General features: G+C 44.7%; 1 protein-coding gene across 1 annotated transcript in view; it reads left to right on the top strand.

Moving 5' to 3' along the window:
• The first annotated feature begins 9,481 nt into the window (after nucleotides 1–9,481).
• CCNY (cyclin Y) overlaps nucleotides 9,482–11,403 on the top strand; it is a 318,292-nt gene continuing 316,370 nt past the window's right edge. The window contains exon 1 of the mRNA XM_007942415.2: nucleotides 9,482–9,635. Coding sequence (XP_007940606.1) covers nucleotides 9,482–9,635 — 154 coding nt within the window. The remainder of the gene's footprint in view (nucleotides 9,636–11,403) is intronic.

Here is an 11,403-nt window from a genome sequence, read left to right as displayed (position 1 = left end):
GATATCACTAAGATGTACACCAGAAAAAGGGTGAAATGACAAAGCTTGTGTTCTATATAATTTTACAATAACACAAAAGGAAAAAAAGAGGCTGTATTTGGTGATACCGTTTAGGTGCAACCAAACACCTCAGGCGATTAGTTCTTTTCATTTGAAGGATTAGGGTCACAACTTTGTGGGACTATCCAATTAGTCAAACACTGTTGTTTTTTATTAAATAATATTTTATTGTGATTTTGGTGAAAGTTTACAAAGCAAATTAGGTTTCCATTTAACAATTTCTATGCAAACTGTTCAGTGACATTGGTTACAGTTTTCATAATATGTTAGCATTCTCATTATGTCCATCTGGTTGTTCTGTTTACATTAATCTAGTTTCCCTACCCCTCCTTTACCTTCTCATCTTGCTTTAGGGTAAATGTTGGTCATTTAGTCTCATATAGATAATTATATAAAGGAGCACAGTACTCATTCATGGGTGATATTATTTATGAGCCAGTCTATTATTTGGGAGCTCTGGTGGCATAGTGCCTAAGGCATTTGACTGCTAACCAGAAGGCTGGCAGTTCAAACCCACCGGCCACTCCTCAGAAGGAAGGTTGGGCAATCTATTTCGGTAGTGATACCACCTTGGAAACCCAAGGAGGGGTTAGCAGGTGCCAAATCTCAATGGTGAGGTAGAAAAACCAGTTTCCAAGTGGGCCTTCTCGCAGATACCCAGTGACTACGACTGTCCACACGTCACACCTCCCTTTTTCCCTTGTCTCCCTAAGTAAAATGTACTTGTCCTTTATACCTTTCTGTCAGTCTTATCCCCCTGCTACAAAAAAGTGACATTATTTATCCCATATACAAAGATGATCAGTGGCTGTAATGGTTTAAATTGTGGGCAGAAATGTGTAGATGACACAACTTTGCTTGCTGAAAGTAAGGATGACTTGAAACACTTACTGATGAAGATTGAAGACTACATACGGTCTGCAGTATGGATTACACCTCAATATAAAGAAAACAAAAATCCTCACAACTGGACAAATAAGTAGCATCATGATAAATGGAGAAAAGACTGAAGTTGTCAAAGACTTCATAGTACTTGGCTCTATAATCAACACCAATGGAAGCAGCAGTCAAGATACCAGATGTTGTATAGCACTGGGCAAATCGGCTGCAAAGGACCTCTTTCAAGTGCTGAAGAGCAAAGATGTCTCCTTGAAGACTAAGGTGTGCTTGACACAAGCCATGGTATTTTCAATCGCCTCCTATGCATGTGATGAGAGCTGGACAATGAAAAAGAAAGACCAAAGAAGAGTCAATGCTTTTGAGTTGTGGAGTTTGTGAAGAATGCTTAAAGTACTACGGACTGCTAAAAGAACTAACAAATCTGTCCTGGAAGAATTGCAGCTGGAATACTCCTTGGCAGTGAGAATGGCCAGACTTCATCTCACCTACTTTGGTCATATTGTAAGAAGGGACCATTCCCTGGAGAAGGATATCATGCTTGATGAAGTGGAGGGTCAGGAAAAAAGTGGAAGGCTCTCAATGAGATGTATTGACACAGTGGCTGCAACGATGGGCTCAGGTATAGCAAAGATCGTGGGGCTGGCACAGGACCAGGCACTGTTTCATTCTGCTATACGTGAGGTCGCTATCAGTCAGAGACGACTTGGTGGCACCTAACAACAACAATGTGCTGCTGTGCATATTTTCATCTAAATAATAATAGAAAAATGAACAGAACCTCAAGGACCTGTGAAATAATACCAAACAGTTTGACATACATGTAATTGGACTTTAAGAAAGGGGGTGGGGTAGGTAACAGTAAAAACACTGCTGGCGGCTCTAACCCATCAGCCACTCCTCGGAATGAAGGTTGGGCAATTCTACTTCTGCAGTGATACTGCCTCAGAAACCCAAGGAGGGGTCGCTATGAGTCAGAGACAATTAGACAGCATATAACAACAACAAAAAATTTACAAATGTAACAAAAACAATCAACCACAGAACCAGAAAGCTTAAAGAGTCTCAGGCAGGATAAATAAACACACACGCACACATTCTACAAATCAAAGTATCAAAAACGCACTGTCAATTCCAATTCCAATTCATAATGACCCTACAGGGCAGAATAGAACTGCCCCATAGAGTTTCCATGGCTGTAAATCTTTACGGAAGCAGACGATCTCACCTTTGTTCTGCAGAGTGGCTGGTGAGTCTGAGCTGTCAACCTTTTGATTAGCAGCCTGATACTTTAACCACAGCACCCAGAGTGCCTTCAAAGTAAAGTAAATCAAAATAAAATCATTGAAAGCATGTGATGACAAAGAGAAAAATCTTAAAAGCAGCCCTGGGGAGGGGAGGCATTTGAGAAAATAAATTACATACAGAGGAACAGAGATGAAAATTTAAACAAAATTTTCACGAGATATATGCAAGGAAAAATAATGGAGTTACTCTTTAAAGTGCTAAAGGAAAAAAAGGGCAATCTAGAATTGTATATCCAGTGAAAATATTCTTTAAAAACAAAGGCACATTAAAGTTTCAGTTGTTGTGTTGTTGTTATGTGCCGTCGGGTCGGACTTAACTCATAGCAACCCCTCCTTGGGTTTCCGAGGCCACTCCTCGGAAGGAAGATGGGGCAATCTACTTCCGTGGTGATACTGCCTCGGAAACCCAAGGAGGGGTCGCTATGGGTCGGGTCCAACTTGATGGCACATAACAACAACAACAACATTACAACGGAAGTAGATTGCCCAATCTGTCTTCCAAGGAATGGCTGGTGGGTTTGAACCACCGGCCTTCTGGTTAGCAGTCAAAATGCCTTAGGCCCTACGCCACCAGAGCTCCAGACAAAGTGGAAAGAATTTTATCACCTGCAGACTTGTACTAAAAGAAATGTCAAAGGAAGTTTTTGAGGCAAAAGGAAAATGCTACTAGATGGAAACTTAGGTTCACACAAAGGAATGGAGAGTATCAGAATTGGTCAGTATGAGGGTAAACATAAAATAATTTTTCTTCCTGTTTCAAATTTCTTTAAAAACACACAACTGACTGATCAAACCAAAAAAAGAAAAAAAAAGTGCAATGTATTAGCGTTCAAAATATATGTAGAAGCAAAATGCAGGACGAGCTGAAAGGATGAGAGAACAAATGCAAGTATAATTACATTACCCATGTAATATTTTAATATCATTTGAATGTGAAGTAGGTAAGTTAAAGATCCCTATTGTAAACCTTAGAGCAATCATTATTAAAACAAAGAGGAATAGCAGTTTTTCCCATTCTGATATATGTGTGACCTTGCTAGATGATGGAATTTGCCTTATCAAAAGTGTGTCCTAGTTCTTGGGAGTCACACATAAATTTTCCATTTCTTTTCTTGATGAACCCAGATGGATAAAGAAGGTAAAGGTTTGGCAAGTTCAAAATCCACTGCCCCTCCCCCCCCCCCAAAAAAAACTCAACTCACTGCCATTAGATCGATTCCAACTCATAGTGACCCCCTTTGGGTTTCTAAGGTGGTAAATCTTTATGCAAGTAGATTGCCCAGTCTTTCTTCCACAGAATGGCCACTGGGTTTGAACCACCAACCTTTTGGTTAGCAGTCAAATGCTTCAGGCACCACACCACCATAGGGCTTCTTAAAGCTATTTAACTTGGGAGCAGGTGTTAAATCTCAATGGTGAGATAGAAAAACCAGTTTCCAAGTAGGCCTTCTCCCAGATACCCAGCAACAACGACTGTCTACACTTCGCACTTCTTTTTCCCTTGTCTCCCTAAGTAAAATTTACTTGTCCTTCATACCTTTCTGTCACTTATCCCCCTGCTATAAAAAGTGCCATTATTTATCCCATATACAAAGGTTATCAATGGCAGTAATGGTTTTACTTGTGGACAGAAATGTGGTCCTTCTCCCATCCCTCACCCCCTCCTTTCTTCACGGCAGCAGCACTCTGTTGCTGAGCTGGACCTCAGAATCCTTCTCAACAGTGGTGTTCCAGGCATTTACCCTGGTCCAAAAGACTTGGCACAGGCACTTAACTCTACTAGTCATCCTTGATGTCTTGTGAGACTTTTCATCCAGAGAATCCCTTGGTATATTTCTTTTCTTCATAGGAATAAAGTTCTTATGGTGGAATTTTAGGTGTATCCACAGGTGGTAAGGGGAGATATTTAGAGGTGAAGTAGGCTTGGCATGCTTCAGATGGCATCATTTAAGTGACTGTAAATACCCACATTTCTGGACATGTTATAAACCTGTTTTCATGACTGTTTACCTTACTGGACTTGAGTTGCTTTAGAGTGGGAACTATATCTTACCTATCTTTGTATTCCCAATATGCCTGGCTCAGTGTTCTCTGAAGAATCATTTCTTGAATAAAGAAAGAACTCACATTGGTCAAGGTTAAGTGGCTATCACAAAGTAAAGAGGTATCAGCCAAAAGCACTTCTATGTCTGGTCTTGAGTATAGTTTGCTTACCATCAAGTACTAAAGGGAGTTATTATTTAAGGAGAGGTTATTAGAAAATAAGAAGGTAACAGACATTGCTGGTACAATAGACAAAGGAACTTAGTTATTCCACAACTGCCTTAGCAATGATTGTGTAACTGACATGGGAAACTGACTACCAGGTAATAAGAGAAGATCCAGCCTGAAAAGGCTTTTTCTACTAGATTCTACCCATTTTCTTCCTTTTGACCAAATGACCAAATCCTGGGCTAATTTCGCTCAGTGCTTTTGTGTTCCCAGGAAGTGATTCTGGGGCTTCTGCAAATGATCCATTCATAGTTCACAGATATGGCTGTGGCTGGTGTAAGAATGCAATTATGACCTGCTCTGATTGAATTGTTGCTGTTATATGCCATCGAGTCAGACCCAACTCATAGCCACTCCTCCTTGGGTTTCTGAGGCAGTATCACTACAGAAGTAGATTGCCCCATCTTCCATCTGAGGAGTGGCTGGTGGGTTTGAACCGCCAACCTTCTGGTTAGCAGTCAAGTGCCTTTTGAATTATTTATTTATTATTGTGATTTGGGTGAAAATTTACAGAGCAAATACACTTTCCATACAGCAGATCACATACACTTTGTTTCATGACATTGACCACAATTTAGCACAATGCAACATCTCCTCTCCCACTTCGTCCCGATAGGTACCGCTTCCCTGTGTCCATCCCTCCATGCACTCCTACCCCCTGAGCTGTCTCCCTGTGCCTGAGCAGCCCTTCTTTCTCTCTCGCTTGTTCTCTCCAAGGAGTGTATCTAAAAATGGCCAAAATCTTGAATAGTGATTATAGAGAAAGATGAAGGAAAATAATTCCCAAATGATTCTGCTCAAAAGGCAGGGTGGATCGTTACTAAGGAGACTGAACCTTCTGAGGCCAGGGACTTGGGTTGCCGTTGTCACCTGCCCCCTTGACCAGTTCCCATCCTGGGTGAGGTCCATATGCTACCTAGATGCTGTCCTGAACTGGGACTCCTATGTGATACAAGGCCCGTGATGCTGTGGCTAACTGCACATATTATTCCTGCATAGGGCTTCTCCCCCATCTTGCCTGTTTTCTTAACTGGTCAGAAGGGCTGGGCCCCACAAAATAAGTTTCCCTCACTCCTTGATTTCTCTTCTTAAAGCCTAGAAATAGTCCTAAACAGTCAGCTCCAAGCTTTCTTTAGAAAGAGAAAAGAAGCAACACTAGATTCTTCTTTTTACTAAAAAATTTTACGAGATTTGCCCTCTCAGTATTCTAATTTGAGGCTCCACTTCCCCTCCAATCTCCCTGTTCAGTGATACTTAGGTCTGGCAAAAGGGATTTGGGGTAGAGGGGACCTAATGGACTTTGGAATCAGAATTGGCTTCAAATCCTTATGTGGGCCTTTTCTCAGTAGCTTGACCTTAGCCAAATTTTCTGTACTTATGGGAGTTAAAGTGCCTTTATTTGTAAAACAGGGGTAACAGCATAGGCTTCCATGTAAAACATACTTAGTTTTAGTATGTAGTATCTAAAAAAAAGAACAACCATGCCGTGGAGTCGGATGCGACCCATAACGACCCCTCCTTGGGTTTCCAAGGTGGTTATCACTTTGGAAGTAGATTGCCCAACCTTCCTTCTGGGGAATGGCTGGTGGGTTTGAACTACCAGCCTTCTGGTTAGCATTCAAGTACCTTAGGCACTGTGCTGCCAGAGCTCCCGTGTAGTATCTAGCAGGTGTTTAATGACACCTTTTATTACTATTATTTTGTATCACATCGTCTCTGCTAAGAGTTGGTTATTGTTCTATTATCTTTGTTAATGTGTCATTATGAGTCAGGCAGGTGGGTCTCTGCCCTGAGGAGTTTGAAGTGGCAAGGGTTGACATCAGATAAATCCCTAGTCAGGCTTCAGGATTTCTCTTTCCTCCCCAAGTCTGCTGATGTAAAAATCACTTCTGAATAAATCCAGAGTTGTGTTCCTAAAGGGAAAACGGTGGGAAAGTCAAAGAGGGAGTGGGGGTACGGGAAAAAGATGCCCCTGTAGACGAGTGGCTGTCTTACCCTATAGCTAGTCTGTAGCTACTCTTGACACCCAGTCAAGTCTTCCTTCACCTTGAGATGCTCTTTTAATTAACACTGGCTGATGATCCGCTGAACGGGAAGCACGCAGACAGCCATGGTCTACTGCCTTACAGTGTCCTAAGTACCATCTGTCTCTACTCTTAAGGCCTCCAAGTCATAACATTACTGTAAATATTATAAGCTTTATGACTAAACAGGTTATACATAAGACTCATGTGCCTGAGTGGATATGCCATGTAAATATGGCTCAATGATTGATGCTTCCCTTCACATAAACCAAACCAAACCAGTTGCAGTGGAGCTGATTCTGACTCATGGTGACCCCATGTGTATCAAGAGTAGAACTGTGCTCCATAATGTTTTCAATGGCTGTTTTTTCAAAGTGGATTGGCAGGACTTTCTTCTAAGGCACCTCTGAGTGGACTTGAACCTCCAACCTTTCTGTTAACAACTGAATGTGTTAACCATTTGTATCACCCAGGGACTCCATACAAGGCGCAGAATTACAATAGCAATCAGAATAGACAATAGGCTAAGCATTCCTCCATTTTTCAGATGATCTTACCACAGAAAATCTGAATATACATATTTATCAACTTGTAATTATGCCCTAAACTTTCCTATAAGGTCCATATGGCCTTAGTAAAGATCATTATTTTATTCTGTCATGTTGCTTTTTTACCCTCCCCCTTTCTTTAGAACTTTCCTTTCACATTCCCTTCCTCATCTTCTCAGCAACATCACTTTGCTACCATTTATTTTCCAAGGACAGCCATCACTTATCCCAACAAATGGCATCAATACAGATCAGAGCATGGAACTCTTGACATGAACTAATCGTTGTACAAACAATACTGCAACAATGAGGGACAGCAAAAGTTGAAAAAAGGTTAGAAATCAAGAATGAAATACAATAATGCTACTAAAGTCTCTGGCAAGGCATTTACTCATTGCTGTTGCTGGGTAAGTATGTTTCCTTAGGCCTTCTCTACCCTTTCAGTATTCAGGTCTGTCACTAACTAGGACTAAGACCTTGGGCAAATCAAGGCATTTTATCTTCTGGGCCTCAGTTTCCTCATATTTAAAATTAAAAGGGCTGAACGGGGTTTTTTCCTGTTGAAAACTTTTTTTCTCTTAGCCTCTCCTTATGAAACCTTCATTGACTATTTGGAAAAAGGGAGACGGTTGATCTGCCCACCTTATAATCTCTTTACAGTCTTCCTAACACAGGCAAGAAGTGACGATATTGTTAGTCTGGTATGGCTAGCACTGTGAGAGATGGAAATTATTTATCGAATTACTTAACTACTTACATAGGGCGTTATTGAGTCGGAACTGGTATCAGATGGCGACCTTGTGCCAGGGACTTTCACATAATTTTATCTTAGTTAAGTGGTCTCAGTTCAGATACTGTTTTCAACAAAACCCGACACTTTTTTTTTTTCTTTTAAAAAGGTGACAGCTGAAGAACTACGTTAACTTAAGTCTCCGCTTCACATTAATTCGCAAGGAACTCAAAATACTCAGCAGTTATAATTAGACATAAAAATACTCCTGGGGCGTACCAAGTCCTCAGCAAAGCTCGAAACAGAAGACATTACTTCCAAATCAAAGTCCAGCTTCCTTCTACACACTTAAAAAAAAAAAAAAAAAAGTGTGGGGGGGGGGCCCCGGGGAATTCTCCTGGGAGTAGCAAGCTAAGTTCCTACGCTTCACGAGGGCTGCGTCCGTGCCACACCTTCCTTCCACGTTGTAAACCCCAACCTCTTCCTTCCAGGCCATTGATCCCGTTCTCGCCCAGTTCATAGCCCGCCCTCGGCGAGAACCCAGGAGGAGATCCCGGCTCGGGACGAGGGGCTGTCTCCCAGCACCGCTTAGTCGCTGGCGGCACAAAGAACCCCATACACACCTTTCATCTTATCATGAAGCCCAATCTTCCCCATAACCGGAGAAGAACTTGAGTTAGCTAACACAAGGAAATGAAAGGGATCGAGAAGCTGAGTACCCAAACGACGCAAGCCTGCGGTTCCCTAATACCCCAAAGAGGGGCACAGCAGGCCGAACGCGCGAGCCCGCATTCGTCTCAGGCTCTCTCTCCTCCGCCGTTTCATCTGCTTCCAGGGCAGAAGCGAAATCGAGGAAGGAAGAGGCGGCGACTGGGCGGGGCGGGGCACCGGAGGGAGGGGGCAGCGCGGCGGCAGGGGCGCCCAGAGCATCCCTCGCCGACCGCTGGGCCGCTGTACCGCGCCGCACCAGGGGCCGACGGGGGCGCGGCGGGGCCGCGCGGGCCGTGCCAACACCTCCTCACTGCGGCCGCCGGGCGCGAAGACGGAGTTACCACCCACTTGAACCGGAACCTCTTGCAAAAGGCAGCCTCGGGGTTGCTACTGCCGCCGCCGCTGCTACCGCCGGCGAAACCAACCACCTCAACTGGGAAAGTGCGCTGGGAAGGAGGCGGCGCGGTGCGCCGGGCTCGCCATGGCCGCAGCAGGATGACCTAGGCCCGGCGGCTGCAGTCGCGCGTGCAGGTGGGGGCCGTGCATTCCTCCCGCCCGGGACAGGGGCCCGGGACACACTTGCTGGCGGCGTCGTGCATGAGCCAGCGGGGAGGCAGGCGCGCGTGTGCGGCTGAAGGGAGCAGCCTGGGCCGCCGCCTCCGCCGCCCGGTCATCGCCGCCGCCGCCCATGGCTAGGCGCCGTCGCCGCTGCTGCCGCTGCAGCTGCTGACCCGGGCAGCTGGGCTGCGGCTTCCGTCTCCCCACCCCTCGGCGGGGGGGAGCCTCTCCCACTCCTCCCCCGTCCGCCCCCGCCCCATCCTCCTCCCGCCCCGCTGCCCTGCACCTCACCCGCTCCCGGCTCCCCGCTCCCGGGGGCCGGGAAAGTGGAGGAAGGCCACAGCGAGAGGAGGAGGAGTCGGGGGGCAGCTGAAGATGGGGAACACTACCTCGTGCTGCGTGTCGTCCAGCCCCAAGCTTAGGAGAAATGCCCACTCTCGGCTTGAGTCCTATCGGCCCGACACGGATCTGAGCCGCGAGGACACGGGCTGCAACCTGCAGCACATCAGCGACCGGGAGAACATTGACGGTGAGCCGCGGAGCTAGCAAGGGTTGGGACTTGAGCGCTCTGGGGGGCGACGAGGAGCCTCGCGACGGGCTCCCCACCCCCACTTCCTCCTTGTACTCCCCTCCATAAATGCACCTACCCCTCCCCCGCTTATTTCCACGATGCTCTAACTTCATATCCAGCTTCTTTCCAGTTTTGCTTATTTTGCTTTTTCTCAGTCTGTCCCTGCGCCCCCTTTCCCGTTGATGCACTAGAATTGGCTATACGTGTGCATAATGGGGTACTCGCGTTCGTGTAACCGAGATGGTCCTCGGGTCCCTGGGGCGCGAACTGTTGGGCTCTGCAGCATCCGAACGGCTCCCCTTCGTGCGTTGCTCGGTTGCACCAGCAAGCAGGGAAACTTTCCGGACCAGGCGGCTCTGGCAGCACCAGGATGCTGGCTGGTCTATGCAGGTCTGGAGGAGTAGGCGGGATGTGGGTGACATCAGCTGGTCCTTCTCCAGACATGATCCAGCCAGTGTAGGGGCGGGGGTGGTGATGGTGGTGGTGGTGGTGGTAGTGGTAGGACGGCAGGAAAGCCTGGGATTCCAGTTACTGCCTTACCGTAGCCACAGAGCCAAGTTATACGTGAGGATGAGTGGGTTTGTCCTTAAAGGAAGGATAATGGATGATCCTTGGCATAACTGAAGACAAAATTCCCGTTTTGGAATCATGGTCTTTGCTTAGAGTTGGGGGACACTGTTGGTCTGCGTCAGCTCCCAGGAAACTTAAAAGTTGACCCTACTTGGCTCTCTCTCCTCTTCCCTTCCCAGTTCACATTAAAAACGAAAATAAAGTATATGTTTTTTAAAGTATTTTTTTTTGAGGGGGGAGAGGGATGGTGGATGGGGTTCACAGAGCTTTACCCAAAAATGCTTTGTAAAAATCTGTTTAGAATATCATCAGAATGATTTCGAGACAGTTTTGGGTTAAATCACCCAATACTATTTAAAAGAATAACAAAAAGGAATTTTTGCGTGGGACTCAGTTACAATCCTATGGCTTTCTGACTGATATGGGTGACTTTTGATTTGCACTAGAGCCTGTAAAGGAAATTAAAAAACTATTCCCTGTATCTAGCAATGTTTACTTATTTTATTTGTTTACAGTATCTTTTTAAATACTATTTGATATATCAGTAAGCTCCTTGGCTTAATAACATCATGCATAAAATATAGTTTATGTAATTTTTGACTTGAAATTTAGATCAGAAATTTATTTTTATGACAGCTTGACTTTTTTAAACTAAAATCTCACAGTTGATCTAGTTGAACTAATCTGAAAGAAGATTTTTGTATGAATTGACACAACTGTCTATGTCATAACTCATTCTTGTCAACATTAGGATAGAACATTCCCTATAGTGAGGAAAGCCAAATTTAAACTCTACTGAAGGAAAGAATTTTTTCATTGCTTGGCCTACTTTAGTTTCTTCTAAGTATAATTTCATCTCTATAGGAACATCTTTATTAAATAAATAGCACATATATAGAGAGACTAATACAACAGTTGGGTATTAGGAACTTAATTATGTTAATGGAAATATACATTTCTGTTGTTATTTTAGACTCTTTTATCTTAACTTGGGAGCTCTGGTGATGTAGTGCCTAAGGCATTTGACTGCTAACCTGCTAACCAGAAGGCTGGTAGTTCAAACCCACCAGCCATTCATTGGAAGGAAGACTGGGCAATCTACTTCCAAAGAGATACCACCTTGGACACCCAAGGAGGGGGTCTCTGAGTTGAAACC

Source organism: Orycteropus afer, unplaced genomic scaffold (assembly GCF_000298275.1).
Source record: "Orycteropus afer afer isolate SDZICR_OR568_19922 unplaced genomic scaffold, OryAfe1.0 scaffold00090, whole genome shotgun sequence".
Lineage (NCBI taxonomy): Eukaryota > Metazoa > Chordata > Mammalia > Tubulidentata > Orycteropodidae > Orycteropus > Orycteropus afer.
This window is presented reverse-complemented; position numbering and strand designations above follow the sequence as displayed.